At 38.9% G+C, this 18,116-nt stretch overlaps 1 protein-coding gene across 1 annotated transcript in view; it reads right to left on the bottom strand.

Annotated features, from left to right (window-relative positions):
* Nucleotides 1-212: 212 nt before the first annotated feature.
* The window catches only part of LOC309718729 (interferon-induced very large GTPase 1-like), a 33,982-nt gene continuing 16,078 nt past the window's right edge, over nt 213-18,116 (bottom strand). Inside the window, exons 10-23 of the mRNA XM_082554246.1 lie at nt 17,420-17,454; nt 17,130-17,238; nt 15,791-15,825; nt 15,501-15,609; nt 14,162-14,196; nt 13,872-13,980; nt 12,533-12,567; nt 12,243-12,351; nt 10,904-10,938; nt 10,614-10,722; nt 9,275-9,309; nt 8,985-9,093; nt 6,373-6,413; nt 213-6,263 (exon numbers count right to left, since the gene is read on the bottom strand). Coding sequence (XP_082410372.1) covers nt 1,404-6,263; nt 6,373-6,413; nt 8,985-9,093; nt 9,275-9,309; nt 10,614-10,722; nt 10,904-10,938; nt 12,243-12,351; nt 12,533-12,567; nt 13,872-13,980; nt 14,162-14,196; nt 15,501-15,609; nt 15,791-15,825; nt 17,130-17,238; nt 17,420-17,454 — 5,765 coding nt within the window. The 3' untranslated portion in view covers nt 213-1,403. The remainder of the gene's footprint in view (nt 6,264-6,372; nt 6,414-8,984; nt 9,094-9,274; nt 9,310-10,613; nt 10,723-10,903; nt 10,939-12,242; nt 12,352-12,532; nt 12,568-13,871; nt 13,981-14,161; nt 14,197-15,500; nt 15,610-15,790; nt 15,826-17,129; nt 17,239-17,419; nt 17,455-18,116) is intronic.

Here is an 18,116-nt window from a genome sequence, read left to right as displayed (position 1 = left end):
ATATTTACTCTGAAATTCTCATTGGTGCTGAGATCTGGTTATACCTTGCGATTTGTAGCATTTATCTTCTCTTCGTGCTAAATGTTAAATGTTGTTGAGGGTAAAAAGATGATCATTCAGAAAAACTTTATATATACTTTAAAAATGACCCCTGAAGGGGAGGGTGCATCTGACCTCCTTGGCTGTGATTGGTCCAGCCCAAAGTCAAAGTCAAACATTTATATTTCTTTTTATTCAATCATCTTCCGGAAGAGAGAGCCCTGCACAGCCCCAAAAGCCAGTTGCAGAAACTCTAACATTAGAATTTAAAAACGTCTCACATATAGGTGTTATTTTGGTACTTTACACGTCACACAGTTTCGATACAAACACTCCTTATATGGTAAAAGTTCCTCTTTTCTGTCTGGCTTCCTGTATTTATTAATCTACTTGTATAGCTCTACACTAACTTCCTGTTTTTCAGTCTGGCTGACCACTTATGAGTCAAAAGTGGCCTTGCTGTACAAACCTTCATTATTAAAGTACATAAAGCAATATAATAAGAAAATAAGCCTTAAAATATATATATTTAAATCTCAACAGTGATAATTCCTGATGTCAAAGTTCAGAGGAGAACAGGCAGACTGCTTCAAGCTGATAGGAAGGCTCAACTCAAACCATTTAACTCAACAACCATTTGTTGCAATGAAGTTATATTTATTTTGTAAAAATACATTTGCACACTGATAACAGTGTGCAAATGTATTTTGTCACTAAATGGTCTAAAAAGATATCATCATGAAAACAAAAGTTAGACAATGTTGAAAACAAAAAGTCTAAATTTTTCTAAATTTATTATAACCAAGTAAACAAATCTCATGAGCCCTAAATCTGTCAGTGGATATTCATGTTTCATCTCTCTCCTTTCCTCTAAACTGTAATTAGAAAACTTGATTAATATACAAAGGTGATAAACTGGAAGTTGTTCAACAGAAGACAATAAAATAAAATGACAAAATATACAGAATATTAACACATGAGACAAATTCAGATGATTCAGATTATATTACTGGACACAATTGATTAAATAATTCTAATTTAACTTTATCTGCAACAACTTTCAGCAAAAGAAAGATAAAGTAAAATGAATGTATTTGTTCAATGTAAGTGCAAAATACACACAAAAAGGTTTTATTACAAAAGCTACATTTCAATAAGAGTTACTTTTAAATGTTCAATCATTATTACACAGTAAGAGTCTAATCTCACATGCTGTGAGTCTCTTTAATTGTTAGAATTATGTATAACTATGTTGTAATAATCCTGTCATTTCTAAAAAGAATCTGCTATTTTACTTGAATCACTAAATCTTTCTTTCCGTCATTATGTAAGACATATAAACCGAAGAATGCTGTTTCTTTGACTCATTCCCACATTTCATCTAGACTTCTAATGGCTTTGCATTTAGAGATTGTTTTCCACTCACTGGGAATCTCTCCTCTATCCTGGAATTTTAAATTGTAGTGCTCTTCCAGTTCCTTTTGAAATCGACACACAAACCATTTCCAGTACACCAGTTTAGACTCATCAGGGGTGATTCTCCAGTCAGCATACTCTGGACCAGCAGTTCTGTACCGTTTATAGGGAACAGTTTCCTCTGAATCATGATGAGGATAAAAACTGCCATCACTTGCAACGTTTGTTGTGCAGAAATCAATGCTGAATTCCACTGTGCCTCTATAGTGCCATCCTTTGATTCCTTCAGGTCGATGAAAAGGGACACTATGGTCAGCACCACTGTGACCTTCAATGGTGTTAGTACAAACAGCTGCACAGAATGGACATTTTACCCAGCAACAATTACACAGCTGGTCAATGAGGATTTCATCAGGCTTCAGCCTGGATTCCTTCAGTTTATTCAATGAGAGACTCCTTATCTCATCACTTATGGGTGTAAATTCTTTCTTTAATGCTTCCATTAAGAAATCAAAATTATTAATGTCACTGAAGTTTTGAGAAGAAAACGTATCAAGAGTTAACTCATCTTTTAGCAAACTAGAAAATTCCTTCAGCCACATATTTATGTCTCCTCTCTGAGTTTGGACTTTCTGTGTTGCTGTAGATAAAGCTTGACTCATCAGTGAGTTGATATCATCAACATTTTTCTTGAGTATATTCACAGTTTTATCTCTGTGGTCTATGAAGATGTATTTCTTTACTTCTGCTTTTATAAAAGCTTCTGTTTGTCTCCTTGGATTTCTGATGTAGGTGATGAAATCATCAAAGTTTTCATTCTCAGCGAGTGACTTCAGCACATTTTTCTCCAAGTTCAGCCTGTTCCCATTGAATGCTGGGAAATTACACTTCATCTCTTCAGCCAGACCAATGGCAGTCTTGTTACAGACAGCCTCAACAGTGGACGCTTTCAGCTTTTCACAGATCAGTTCTGCAAGCACAACAGCAGATGAGTTTCCTTTGCAAAAGCTTCTAAAAACATTGTAATACTGTGTTTTCTTGCTTTCTAAATAAGTGAGTGGATCATGATTCATTTTGAATTTCTTCTGGGAGTCTAGAAGCAAAATCTCTGCTTCATGGAAAACATACAGTAAGAGGTCAACTTTAAAGTCCTTCTTCAAAGTACATTTACTCTCTGACTGAAATTTCTCCACTTCTTGACTTACAGTTGTTTCCACTTCTCGCAAGTAAGTTGATGTGTAGCCTCTTGTAGCCACAGGTTTGGTTTTGATTGAATCAAGGGACAGTTTTTCAGCGTTATCAATGAGCAATCTGATCTGTTGCTGTGCATCACGAGGTAAAGCACTGTATGGTTTATAACTGTATCGAAAAAATGTTTTGGTATATTTCCAAAGAGTTGAGACAGGTTTTTTAACATATGTGTCTATTATACTTGTGTGATGGTAATTCTCTACAGTATCTCGACTTGGTTCACTTTCGCTTGTCTCATCAAGACCTTTAATCTTTTGAAGGATGACATAATCTGAATAATCACCAACAGTGGATATTTTCTTGTAACTGCCATTTTGTTTGCATTCATTTATGAGTTTCTCTTCAAAACCAAGTTCTTTAAGGATAATAAACTGATCTTCTTTCAAGTTGATGTCATCAACAGGTTTAGTATCTGCTGTCAATTCAGTGACCCAGCCCTCCCAAACAGAGCTGAACTGTTTTTTAAGCTCTTTTTCATCTTTGGCCTTGTCCTTCAGCTGCTGAGCGAGGTCTTTGCTCTTCTGTAGCAACTTGTCCTCAAACTCTTTCTTCTTATCATCCAGCTTTTCACGAGCTTTCTTCTGTTGAATAACTTCGTCCAGTTTTCTTTTCACTGTGCTCACTTGTTCATCATGAAACTCTTTGATTTTGATTTCAAATCGGCCTCTCCACTGAGCCAAAAATTCTTTCTCTCTATCCTCCTCAAAATACTTTTTCACTGATGTTTTTATTTTTTCATAAGTCTTGCTTGTTTTTTCTTTGAGATAGGTCACCTCCACTTTGTTAAGTTTTCCATTTTCAATTCTGTTATAAAGCTGATTTTCAATGGTCAACATGTTGCTCCTCAGGGCCCAGGTCCAGTTTGCGTACTGGTCCTCCAGTTTTCTGTATGCTGCAATTTCAAGTGTGTTTTTAAAACTGAAAATAAAGTTTTCATTGAGGAGGGCACTCCACAGGTCCTGGACTTTGTTTTTGAATTGTGTGAGAGTGATCCCAGCAGACTTTGAAGCTTTAGAGAGGATGGTGTTCTTCACTTCTTGGATGCTCTCGCTGTAACCTGGATTAGGAGGAGCCATGGGTGGACTGCCCTCCCATAGCTGGGCACAGTATTTCACATCTTTTCGGACATCAAACTTAATGACATCACTGAAGCACTCTGCACTGTAAACTTCCTCTTCAGCTGCTAGTTTGGCCATCTGGTCCAGTTTTTCTAGCAGGCGTCTCTTTCCTTCCATGTTTTTCTCTGCTGCTGCAACATCTGTAACATTCTGGTGAACAAACACACAACTGGGAGAAAGTTTAACTTTCTTCATCCTCATGAAAGCCTGAACAACAATCTGCAGGATGTCCTGCATCTCAGATGGATTCTCTCCAAAGATGTTGATCAGTGTCAGGTTTCCCAGACCAACAACAAATGTTGCCAGTTCGTTGTCATGGTGAAGAGTGGTGTTACCTTCCAGCTCAAGAGCACGCAGTCCTTCAGTGTCCACCACTAGAAGATAGTCAAACTTCAAGTCTTTCTCTTTCTTCATCTCCTCTGATACTTCGAGCAGCTGCATAAAGGCACCTTTGGTGCACCTGCCTGCACTCACTGCAAACTGCAACCCAAACATGGTGTTCAGCATTGTCGATTTTCCACTGCTTTGTAGACCCAAAACTGACAACACAAAAACTGTCTGGTCCCCCAGTTTCTTGATGACTTCCTCTAAAAGACTGGAGATCCATGTTAAAGGCACATGACCTGCATCACCATCCATCAGCTCCATCGGGTGTCCTGATATCATCAGCTGTGCAGCCAGCTCAGGGTATTTAGACCAGTCAGTGTGTCTGCTCTCTCCTTCTATTGCTCTATGAGCTTCATAGATCTGTCCCATTTCTCTGAAGATGTGCTCCAAACCAAAAGTTGCAGACTGCAGATTTTTGGATATTTCTTCAAGCTCAGTTTGTTTCTTTACTAACAGATGTGATTTGTTTTGTTTGTTCTTCAATGCCAAGACCTCAGACCACTTTTTATCATAACTTTGGAGAATAATTGACAGATCATCTGTGGAGAGATCATCCATCAAGATCTGAATCCATTTCAGGAAATACTGTTTGTCTGTCAGTGGCAAAGATGAGAGGCTTTCAATGAACAACTCCATCAGTTTACTGCAGGAAGCATCGCATTGTTTCTGACGTATGGTTTTCAGTTCTTGTTGCTTTTTACTTTTCTCCTTTTCAATGTGTCCTCTGAGATTATATAGTTCTTTGTGTATTTTGCTCCACTTATGCCATAGATCACCTTGGCATGGGAGAAATTCATGTTTGATTTTCGAGACATTCGTGTTATCCTTTGTAAACAGATGCATCATTTCCATAGCAGCAGATTTACCTTCCTGACAGGCTGGCTCACTTTCATCCACTCTGATTCCAGAGACCTCAGCCATCATTTCAAGCTGGAAGCATGGTTTTAAGCTGGGACCATCTAGAGAAGATAAAACTTCTTTAATGATCTCTTTCAGTTGTTCGGATACATCTGCCTGGCTTCTGTCCTTGAGACCTATGATGTATATTCCCTTTTTTGCCTTAATGTTACAGCTGTCGACACAGACACAAATTAAAGGCTTGTGAGATTTAAGACAAGCTGATATAAATGCCTTGTTTTTTTGATTTTCCTGCAGAGAAGCAACAAAAAAAATGTTCACTGAGGATTTTTCAATTAGTATGTCGCGCTGTTTTTCAGTCGACAGAGCATCACCACGAAGATTACAAAAGGCAATGCAGTCATTGAAGGCATCATTGGGTTTTCCAGCAGGACAGTACCAGGCAATCTCTGCCACACCATCTATCAGATATCGAGACTTGGTGCTTCCTGGACAGTTTCTATGGAAGAAGGTGCTGTGACGGTCGTTGATCAAAGTGTTGATCAGCTGAGATTTAGACACTGATAGAGAGCCCAGGCGGAAAAATGACACCAAGGGTGTCTGAGCTTTACAGGCTGGGACACTCTTCATAGTGACAGTGTTGGAGCCGTCTTTGATTTCAGTCACCTTCCAGGTTTTTGTTATTTGTCTGAAAGTCCACAGAGGACACTCGATCTCCGTAGTGACTGGGTTAGGAACAAGCAAAGGTAAGGCATACTGACACTGAGACAGCTTTGTAATCATCATCTGTTTAAGGAAGCTGTCTGAGCAGTGAAATACTGCCATCTGAACGTCTATTGGATGCACACGAGTCTGTTCTGTGAGATCTTTGTCTACAATACTTAATAAAGCATCCAAATCACTGAATTCATTCTCAGTACTTTCATTGTCTCTAATAGACTCTGAATGGGTTGCCTCAGGACTGCCTGGTCTTACAGGAATATATCTGGCTCTGTAGTCTAACATCAATATCCTGTATAGAAAAATGTGAGCTAGCTCTTTCTCAGATGTCACATGGTGCTGTTTCACAGGTTCACATATTTGAAGAAAATCTGCTGGTGATAACGTCTGTTCAAGTTGAAGATGAAGTCTGACAAAAAGATTTGTTTCTTGATGTGATGTTGTGTTGCTGCTGTCTTCAGAACCATTCCATGACTGCAGTAAATAAGCAAATAAACATGTAGTCATGTAAAGAAAGTTATACAGTGTGGTAAAGTAAATTGTTCTTCACATCTGTTTAAATAAATGGTGATTTTTTTTTTACCTTGTCCTTGATTGTACTGATGTCCTTGATGTCTGAAGTTCCTGTAGTTTAAAGTATAACCAAAACGCTGAATCAACATGTGCTCAATCCAATACAATTCTCTAGTTTTTATTTTTTATTTTTTGTTGTTGTTTTGCAAAACTTTCAACCTTTTTGTTTTTCTTAACTCCATAGTTTAAATAGATAGATAGATAGACTGGTTCTTATATAGCGTTTTTCTACTCTTCTGAGCACTCAAAGCGCTTTGCACAACTTGTGCATTCACCCATTCACACAAGCACATTGATCTAAGTGCTTTCTAAGTAACATTCACACACATTCATACTCCGATGGATGCATCGGAGAGCAATTTGGGGTTAATATCTTGCCCAAGGATATTTGGCAAAGATATTAACTTGCCAAATATCAGACTAGGGGAAGCCAGGAATCAAACCACCAACCTTCCAATCAGTAGATGACCTGCTCTACCGCCTGAGCTACAGTCACCCCAGACTGTTATCAAGACCTTCACCCTACACACAAGATCCCTGGTTTGAGCCTGGGAGGAGGTGTAAAACCTGGATAGGGTTGTGTGAGGACACCCAGTGTAAATGTGTGCCAAATGAATTATACAAATCAATCTGCTGTGGTGAACTCTAGTCAATAGCAGCTGAAGTAAGCTTCTTTTAACGATTTCTGTTTTTGTTTTTTTCCCCTGTTAATGTAGAATCCAAATTTTTTATTTAAAAAAAAAAAAAACCCTCTTAGTGGTTTCAGATGATTGTGTAGCTGGCAGAGAGGGCAGGAGACTAAACAAGATGAAGCATGACCAGGACAAGACAGTCTGAAGAAAAGTGAAGAAACTGAAGAAAAGTAGGGATTAGAAGCTCGATACAGACGTTTTGAAACTGTGTAAAGTGCAGCTGTTTCGAAACACTGATACAAATTGCGGTTCCAAACACCCAGGTCATGTGACCATGACTAAATCCAAGGTCTTGGTGTATTTCACCACAGTTTCAACAGGTGGCCTACCTGCTGCTTCTAGGCAAGGCAACAGGATTAATATTTTGTTATGAAACAGAGTTATTTGTAATTACTGAATTCTTGTTTTTGATATTACCGCTTCCATTTATAGCACACCCATGTATAAGAGAAAACAATACCCCATTTGTCATTATTATTTTTGCTGTGGATTGTGAAGACCAATGTAATCCATCCAAGCACTTAAACACTAGAATCAAAATTATAATCAAATATATATATGGACTATTATAATGATTACTGGCATACTGGTGAGTGAGCTCTATTCACTCCTATCAGCAGAAAAAGAGAGAGTAGTGCTATATACATAACACTATTTATTACATATTACTTACGGCTTGTATATTGTACATTTTATATACATTTTTTATTATTTATATATATATATATATATATATATATATATATATATATATATATATATATGTGTGTGTGTGTGTGTGTGTGTGTGTGTGTGTGTGTTTTCCCCTATGTTAATACTGTCCATATGTACATAGTGCTGCAGAACTGTACCCTCCCCCCCCAGCATGTTTACACTGAGTAGGAGATGCTCTGTATCTCATTGTACAACTGTACAGGGAGTGCAGAATTATTAGGCAAGTTGTATTTTTGAGGAATAATTTTATTATTGAACAACAACCATGTTCTCAATGAGCCCAAAAAACTCATTAATATCAAAGCTGAATGTTTTTGGAAGTAGTTTTTAGTTTGTTTTTAGTTTTAGCTATTTTAGGGGGATATCTGTGTGTGCAGGTGACTATTACTGTGCATAATTATTAGGCAACTTAACAAAAAACAAATATATACCCATTTCAATTATTTATTTTTACCAGTGAAACCAATATAACATCTCCACATTCACAAATATACATTTCTGACATTCAAAAAAAAAAAAAAAAATCAGCAACCAATATAGCCACCTTTCTTTGCAAGGACACTCAAAAGGGAGGGAAGCTCACTTCCAATTATCCGATCAGAACACTGCACCACTCTCTGGAAAGACAGCCTCACCGCTGGATGACTGTGCTAGACACTTTCCCCGGACTCGTGACCAACCTGTTGTTTGAACCGTTGTAAAGAAGAAGAGCTAGCGTGTATGTGACTCCTATCCCGGACTTCCCTTTCGGACCCAGGACCCCCGCTCCCCTCACTGTATATATCTGCATCTGGTGACTGTGTAAATGGTGTTTTGTTTTTTTTCCCCCTGAATTATGCTCTGCGCCTGAGTCCTACCACACCGCATGACAACTATTTCCCTTGTTGCATTGTGCTTTGTAGATTGTTACGACCCGGAACAATTTCAAACTCGGAACAATTTCAGAAATATATTTCTCATAATAACTTTTCAAAACCTTTGAATGTGATACTATGCACCTACAGTGCATAATATCATCAAAAGATTCTGAGGTATTGGCATTGAGCTATCCTGCTGTAGGATTACAGTCTAACACAAACACCAGACATTACTGTAATTAGTCTTTTTTTTTCCTCATTTTATCACATGGTGTAAAACCATAAATAGAATTGAATCTCTGATATTTTTCTGTCAGTACATAATTTACTGGGAAAATGAAGCGTCATTAACACTTTACCTTTTTCTTGATTTGGGGATGACCCTGGGGGCTTGGCTTCAGATTTTCCTCCTGATGTTGTGCTGCCATCCATATTCTCTGGCTGTTTAACTTCAGTGCCTGTATCATCCTGAGAAAACAAATACTTGTATTTGTTTGTGTGCTAAGAATCATTGATGTAAAATCAAGATGAAAAGGACAAAACTGTAACAAAGCAAATTCTTAAACAGAACTGTTTTCCACTTCCCTTATCCAAGCTGTTAATGTGCAATTAAGGATAAATATTTTTACAAGAAATACATCACAATCACCTTTGTTTCACTTGAAGCATCCCTCTTATCTTCTTCTGCAAAGAAAATAATTATTTTACAATGCAGGGTAAAGGAAACCATCCAATACTCATTTGTGCATTTTCAGTGTTAAAGGCTTTGATACTGTTTCAGTAACTAAAAGTGGACAAAGCAAACATCACAGAAGCCTCACACAGGACAGAGAATGGCTGAATTTGTATGAGTTTACTTCTAAGACAGTGCCTTATTATTGTCACTTTTAGTTTTAAAATGAACTTTTTAAACACATTTATGCTCAAACACATTTATAGCACAGGAAGTGAAACTGAATTTTACATTGATTTTCTTATTGTAAAATGAACAGTCTCCCACAGGCAAAGACATGAATGTTAGCTAAACTGTTTCTAAACTGCCCATTTACAGGATGTATACAGAAGAAAGTGTCACAGTCCCTCAGTCCTCCCTGGCTCCCTGTCTGCTGCAGATGTGTTTTCTCTCTGTCACGCTCCCTTGTTTCTCTCTCCCCTCTCCTCTCTCTCTGTGAAGCTCCACTGACTCCTCTGGTCCTAGGTCATCCCTGGTTAGGATCTCATAATCCCTGCATTAATTGGAGGGGGAATACCGCATTTGGTGTTGGAGTCCACATTGTCACCAACACCGTTTCAGATCAGCAACCCCACCTCTCACCTCTGACCTTCCCATATCTCCAGATCCACCTGATCTTTCTTCTGTTTCTCCTGTCTATCATGATCTAGCTGAGGCTTTCCATGAGGACCTAGCTCTCTCTCCTCCCTCACAGACCATACGATTGGGCCTTTAACCTTCCCGGTGCTCCCCCCCTCCTCCAGCAGATTATGTAGTTTGTCTAAACATTCTTCTCTTATAGAGGTACCACCTATTTTTAGCAAAATGAATCTCAACAATGCTTATCACCTGCTGAGGAATAGGGAGGGGGACGAGTGGAAGAAGGCCGCCTTTCTTGTCGCCGTTTTGCTCTGCTGTGGATATGTGAATGACCTTCCTCCCTGGAGCACTATTCCCCTTGTTGCATTGTGTTTTGTAGATTGTTACGACCCGGAACAATTTCAGAAATATATTTCTCATAATAACTTTTCAAAACCTTTGAATGTGATACTATGCACCTACAGTGCATAATATCATCAAAAGATTCTGAGGTATTGGCATTGAGCTATCCTGCTGTAGGATTACAGTCTAACACAAACACCAGACATTACTGTAATTAGTCTTTTTTTTTCCTCATTTTATCACATGGTGTAAAACCATAAATAGAATTGAATCTCTGATATTTTTCTGTCAGTATATAATTTACTGGGAAAATGAAGCGTCATTAACACTTTACCTTTTTCTTGATTTGGGGATGACCCTGGGGGCTTGGCTTCAGATTTTCCTCCTGATGTTGTGCTGCCATCCATATTCTCTGGCTGTTTAACTTCAGTGCCTGTATCATCCTGAGAAAACAAATACTTGTATTTGTTTGTGTGCTAAGAATCATTGATGTAAAATCAAGATGAAAAGGACAAAACTGTAACAAAGCAAATTCTTAAACAGAACTGTTTCCCACTTCCCTTATCCAAGCTGTTAATGTGCAATTAAGGATAAATATTTTTACAAGAAATACATCACAATCACCTTTGTTTCACTTGAAGCATCCCTCTTATCTTCTTCTGCAAAGAAAATAATTATTTTACAATGCAGGGTAAAGGAAACCATCCAATACTCATTTGTGCATTTTCAGTGTTAAAGGCTTTGATACTGTTTCAGTAACTAAAAGTGGACAAAGCAAACATCACAGAAGCCTCACACAGGACAGAGAATGGCTGAATTTGTATGAGTTTACTTCTAAGACAGTGCCTTATTATTGTCACTTTTAGTTTTAAAATGAACTTTTTAAACACATTTATGCTCAAACACATTTATAGCACAGGAAGTGAAACTGAATTTTACATTGATTTTCTTATTGTAAAATGAACAGTCTCCCACAGGCAAAGACATGAATGTTAGCTAAACTGTTTCTAAACTGCCCATTTACAGGATGTATACAGAAGAAAGTGTCACAGTCCCTCAGTCCTCCCTGGCTCCCTGTCTGCTGCAGATGTGTTTTCTCTCTGTCACGCTCCCTTGTTTCTCTCTCCCCTCTCCTCTCTCTCTGTGAAGCTCCACTGACTCCTCTGGTCCTAGGTCATCCCTGGTTAGGATCTCATAATCCCTGCATTAATTGGAGGGGGAATACCGCATTTGGTGTTGCAGTCCACATTGTCACCAACACCGTTTCAGATCAGCAACCCCACCTCTCACCTCTGACCTTCCCATATCTCCAGATCCACCTGATCTTTCTTCTGTTTCTCCTGTCTATCATGATCTAGCTGAGGCTTTCCATGAGGACCTAGCTCTCTCTCCTCCCTCACAGACCATACGATTGGGCCTTTAACCTTCCCGGTGCTCCCCCCCTCCTCCAGCAGATTATGTAGTTTGTCTAAACATTCTTCTCTTATAGAGGTACCACCTATTTTTAGCAAAATGAATCTCAACAATGCTTATCACCTGCTGAGGAATAGGGAGGGGGACGAGTGGAAGAAGGCCGCCTTTCTTGTCGCCGTTTTGCTCTGCTGTGGATATGTGAATGACCTTCCTCCCTGGAGCACTATTCCCCTTGTTGCATTGTGTTTTGTAGATTGTTACGACCCGGAACAATTTCAGAAATATATTTCTCATAATAACTTTTCAAAACCTTTGAATGTGATACTATGCACCTACAGTGCATAATATCATCAAAAGATTCTGAGGTATTGGCATTGAGCTATCCTGCTGTAGGATTACAGTCTAACACAAACACCAGACATTACTGTAATTAGTCTTTTTTTTTCCTCATTTTATCACATGGTGTAAAACCATAAATAGAATTGAATCTCTGATATTTTTCTGTCAGTATATAATTTACTGGGAAAATGAAGCGTCATTAACACTTTACCTTTTTCTTGATTTGGGGATGACCCTGGGGGCTTGGCTTCAGATTTTCCTCCTGATGTTGTGCTGCCATCCATATTCTCTGGCTGTTTAACTTCAGTGCCTGTATCATCCTGAGAAAACAAATACTTGTATTTGTTTGTGTGCTAAGAATCATTGATGTAAAATCAAGATGAAAAGGACAAAACTGTAACAAAGCAAATTCTTAAACAGAACTGTTTCCCACTTCCCTTATCCAAGCTGTTAATGTGTAATTAAGGATAAATATTTTTACAAGAAATACATCACAATCACCTTTGTTTCACTTGAAGCATCCCTCTTATCTTCTTCTGCAAAGAAAACAATTATTTTACAATGCAGGGTAAAGGAAACCATCCAATACTCATTTGTGCATTTTCAGTGTTAAAGGCTTTGATACTGTTTCAGTAACTAAAAGTGGACAAAGCAAACATCACAGAAGCCTCACACAGGACAGAGAATGGCTGAATTTGTATGAGTTTACTTCTAAGACAGTGCCTTATTATTGTCACTTTTAGTTTTAAAATGAACTTTTTAAACACATTTATGCTCAAACACATTTATAGCACAGGAAGTGAAACTGAATTTTACATTGATTTTCTTATTGTAAAATGAACAGTCTCCCACAGGCAAAGACATGAATGTTAGCTAAACTGTTTCTAAACTGCCCATTTACAGGATGTATACAGAAGAAAGTGTCACAGTCCCTCAGTCCTCCCTGGCTCCCTGTCTGCTGCAGATGTGTTTTCTCTCTGTCACGCTCCCTTGTTTCTCTCTCCCCTCTCCTCTCTCTCTGTGAAGCTCCACTGACTCCTCTGGTCCTAGGTCATCCCTGGTTAGGATCTCATAATCCCTGCATTAATTGGAGGGGGAATACCGCATTTGGTGTTGGAGTCCACATTGTCACCAACACCGTTTCAGATCAGCAACCCCACCTCTCACCTCTGACCTTCCCATATCTCCAGATCCACCTGATCTTTCTTCTGTTTCTCCTGTCTATCATGATCTAGCTGAGGCTTTCCATGAGGACCTAGCTCTCTCTCCTCCCTCACAGACCATACGATTGGGCCTTTAACCTTCCCGGTGCTCCCCCCCTCCTCCAGCAGATTATGTAGTTTGTCTAAACATTCTTCTCTTATAGAGGTACCACCTATTTTTAGCAAAATGAATCTCAACAATGCTTATCACCTGCTGAGGAATAGGGAGGGGGACGAGTGGAAGAAGGCCGCCTTTCTTGTCGCCGTTTTGCTCTGCTGTGGATATGTGAATGACCTTCCTCCCTGGAGCACTATTCCCCTTGTTGCATTGTGTTTTGTAGATTGTTACGACCCGGAACAATTTCAGAAATATATTTCTCATAATAACTTTTCAAAACCTTTGAATGTGATACTATGCACCTACAGTGCATAATATCATCAAAAGATTCTGAGGTATTGGCATTGAGCTATCCTGCTGTAGGATTACAGTCTAACACAAACACCAGACATTACTGTAATTAGTCTTTTTTTTTCCTCATTTTATCACATGGTGTAAAACCATAAATAGAATTGAATCTCTGATATTTTTCTGTCAGTACATAATTTACTGGGAAAATGAAGCGTCATTAACACTTTACCTTTTTCTTGATTTGGGGATGACCCTGGGGGCTTGGCTTCAGATTTTCCTCCTGATGTTGTGCTGCCATCCATATTCTCTGGCTGTTTAACTTCAGTGCCTGTATCATCCTGAGAAAACAAATACTTGTATTTGTTTGTGTGCTAAGAATCATTGATGTAAAATCAAGATGAAAAGGACAAAACTGTAACAAAGCAAATTCTTAAACAGAACTGTTTTCCACTTCCCTTATCCAAGCTGTTAATGTGCAATTAAGGATAAATATTTTTACAAGAAATACATCACAATCACCTTTGTTTCACTTGAAGCATCCCTCTTATCTTCTTCTGCAAAGAAAATAATTATTTTACAATGCAGGGTAAAGGAAACCATCCAATACTCATTTGTGCATTTTCAGTGTTAAAGGCTTTGATACTGTTTCAGTAACTAAAAGTGGACAAAGCAAACATCACAGAAGCCTCACACAGGACAGAGAATGGCTGAATTTGTATGAGTTTACTTCTAAGACAGTGCCTTATTATTGTCACTTTTAGTTTTAAAATGAACTTTTTAAACACATTTATGCTCAAACACATTTATAGCACAGGAAGTGAAACTGAATTTTACATTGATTTTCTTATTGTAAAATGAACAGTCTCCCACAGGCAAAGACATGAATGTTAGCTAAACTGTTTCTAAACTGCCCATTTACAGGATGTATACAGAAGAAAGTGTCACAGTCCCTCAGTCCTCCCTGGCTCCCTGTCTGCTGCAGATGTGTTTTCTCTCTGTCACGCTCCCTTGTTTCTCTCTCCCCTCTCCTCTCTCTCTGTGAAGCTCCACTGACTCCTCTGGTCCTAGGTCATCCCTGGTTAGGATCTCATAATCCCTGCATTAATTGGAGGGGGAATACCGCATTTGGTGTTGGAGTCCACATTGTCACCAACACCGTTTCAGATCAGCAACCCCACCTCTCACCTCTGACCTTCCCATATCTCCAGATCCACCTGATCTTTCTTCTGTTTCTCCTGTCTATCATGATCTAGCTGAGGCTTTCCATGAGGACCTAGCTCTCTCTCCTCCCTCACAGACCATACGATTGGGCCTTTAACCTTCCCGGTGCTCCCCCCCTCCTCCAGCAGATTATGTAGTTTGTCTAAACATTCTTCTCTTATAGAGGTACCACCTATTTTTAGCAAAATGAATCTCAACAATGCTTATCACCTGCTGAGGAATAGGGAGGGGGACGAGTGGAAGAAGGCCGCCTTTCTTGTCGCCGTTTTGCTCTGCTGTGGATATGTGAATGACCTTCCTCCCTGGAGCACTATTCCCCTTGTTGCATTGTGTTTTGTAGATTGTTACGACCCGGAACAATTTCAGAAATATATTTCTCATAATAACTTTTCAAAACCTTTGAATGTGATACTATGCACCTACAGTGCATAATATCATCAAAAGATTCTGAGGTATTGGCATTGAGCTATCCTGCTGTAGGATTACAGTCTAACACAAACACCAGACATTACTGTAATTAGTCTTTTTTTTTCCTCATTTTATCACATGGTGTAAAACCATAAATAGAATTGAATCTCTGATATTTTTCTGTCAGTATATAATTTACTGGGAAAATGAAGCGTCATTAACACTTTACCTTTTTCTTGATTTGGGGATGACCCTGGGGGCTTGGCTTCAGATTTTCCTCCTGATGTTGTGCTGCCATCCATATTCTCTGGCTGTTTAACTTCAGTGCCTGTATCATCCTGAGAAAACAAATACTTGTATTTGTTTGTGTGCTAAGAATCATTGATGTAAAATCAAGATGAAAAGGACAAAACTGTAACAAAGCAAATTCTTAAACAGAACTGTTTCCCACTTCCCTTATCCAAGCTGTTAATGTGCAATTAAGGATAAATATTTTTACAAGAAATACATCACAATCACCTTTGTTTCACTTGAAGCATCCCTCTTATCTTCTTCTGCAAAGAAAATAATTATTTTACAATGCAGGGTAAAGGAAACCATCCAATACTCATTTGTGCATTTTCAGTGTTAAAGGCTTTGATACTGTTTCAGTAACTAAAAGTGGACAAAGCAAACATCACAGAAGCCTCACACAGGACAGAGAATGGCTGAATTTGTATGAGTTTACTTCTAAGACAGTGCCTTATTATTGTCACTTTTAGTTTTAAAATGAACTTTTTAAACACATTTATGCTCAAACACATTTATAGCACAGGAAGTGAAACTGAATTTTACATTGATTTTCTTATTGTAAAATGAACAGTCTCCCACAGGCAAAGACATGAATGTTAGCTAAACTGTTTCTAAACTGCCCATTTACAGGATGTATACAGAAGAAAGTGTCACAGTCCCTCAGTCCTCCCTGGCTCCCTGTCTGCTGCAGATGTGTTTTCTCTCTGTCACGCTCCCTTGTTTCTCTCTCCCCTCTCCTCTCTCTCTGTGAAGCTCCACTGACTCCTCTGGTCCTAGGTCATCCCTGGTTAGGATCTCATAATCCCTGCATTAATTGGAGGGGGAATACCGCATTTGGTGTTGCAGTCCACATTGTCACCAACACCGTTTCAGATCAGCAACCCCACCTCTCACCTCTGACCTTCCCATATCTCCAGATCCACCTGATCTTTCTTCTGTTTCTCCTGTCTATCATGATCTAGCTGAGGCTTTCCATGAGGACCTAGCTCTCTCTCCTCCCTCACAGACCATACGATTGGGCCTTTAACCTTCCCGGTGCTCCCCCCCTCCTCCAGCAGATTATGTAGTTTGTCTAAACATTCTTCTCTTATAGAGGTACCACCTATTTTTAGCAAAATGAATCTCAACAATGCTTATCACCTGCTGAGGAATAGGGAGGGGGACGAGTGGAAGAAGGCCGCCTTTCTTGTCGCCGTTTTGCTCTGCTGTGGATATGTGAATGACCTTCCTCCCTGGAGCACTATTCCCCTTGTTGCATTGTGTTTTGTAGATTGTTACGACCCGGAACAATTTCAGAAATATATTTCTCATAATAACTTTTCAAAACCTTTGAATGTGATACTATGCACCTACAGTGCATAATATCATCAAAAGATTCTGAGGTATTGGCATTGAGCTATCCTGCTGTAGGATTACAGTCTAACACAAACACCAGACATTACTGTAATTAGTCTTTTTTTTTCCTCATTTTATCACATGGTGTAAAACCATAAATAGAATTGAATCTCTGATATTTTTCTGTCAGTATATAATTTACTGGGAAAATGAAGCGTCATTAACACTTTACCTTTTTCTTGATTTGGGGATGACCCTGGGGGCTTGGCTTCAGATTTTCCTCCTGATGTTGTGCTGCCATCCATATTCTCTGGCTGTTTAACTTCAGTGCCTGTATCATCCTGAGAAAACAAATACTTGTATTTGTTTGTGTGCTAAGAATCATTGATGTAAAATCAAGATGAAAAGGACAAAACTGTAACAAAGCAAATTCTTAAACAGAACTGTTTCCCACTTCCCTTATCCAAGCTGTTAATGTGCAATTAAGGATAAATATTTTTACAAGAAATACATCACAATCACCTTTGTTTCACTTGAAGCATCCCTCTTATCTTCTTCTGCAAAGAAAATAATTATTTTACAATGCAGGGTAAAGGAAACCATCCAATACTCATTTGTGCATTTTCAGTGTTAAAGGCTTTGATACTGTTTCAGTAACTAAAAGTGGACAAAGCAAACATCACAGAAGCCTCACACAGGACAGAGAATGGCTGAATTTGTATGAGTTTACTTCTAAGACAGTGCCTTATTATTGTCACTTTTAGTTTTAAAATGAACTTTTTAAACACATTTATGCTCAAACACATTTATAGCACAGGAAGTGAAACTGAATTTTACATTGATTTTCTTATTGTAAAATGAACAGTCTCCCACAGGCAAAGACATGAATGTTAGCTAAACTGTTTCTAAACTGCCCATTTACAGGATGTATACAGAAGAAAGTGTCACAGTCCCTCAGTCCTCCCTGGCTCCCTGTCTGCTGCAGATGTGTTTTCTCTCTGTCACGCTCCCTTGTTTCTCTCTCCCCTCTCCTCTCTCTCTGTGAAGCTCCACTGACTCCTCTGGTCCTAGGTCATCCCTGGTTAGGATCTCATAATCCCTGCATTAATTGGAGGGGGAATACCGCATTTGGTGTTGCAGTCCACATTGTCACCAACACCGTTTCAGATCAGCAACCCCACCTCTCACCTCTGACCTTCCCATATCTCCAGATCCACCT

The sequence above is a fragment of the Aulonocara stuartgranti genome (assembly GCF_965226115.1).
Source record: "Aulonocara stuartgranti genome assembly, chromosome: 2".
NCBI classification, from domain to species: Eukaryota; Metazoa; Chordata; class Actinopteri; order Cichliformes; family Cichlidae; genus Aulonocara; species Aulonocara stuartgranti.
This window is presented reverse-complemented; position numbering and strand designations above follow the sequence as displayed.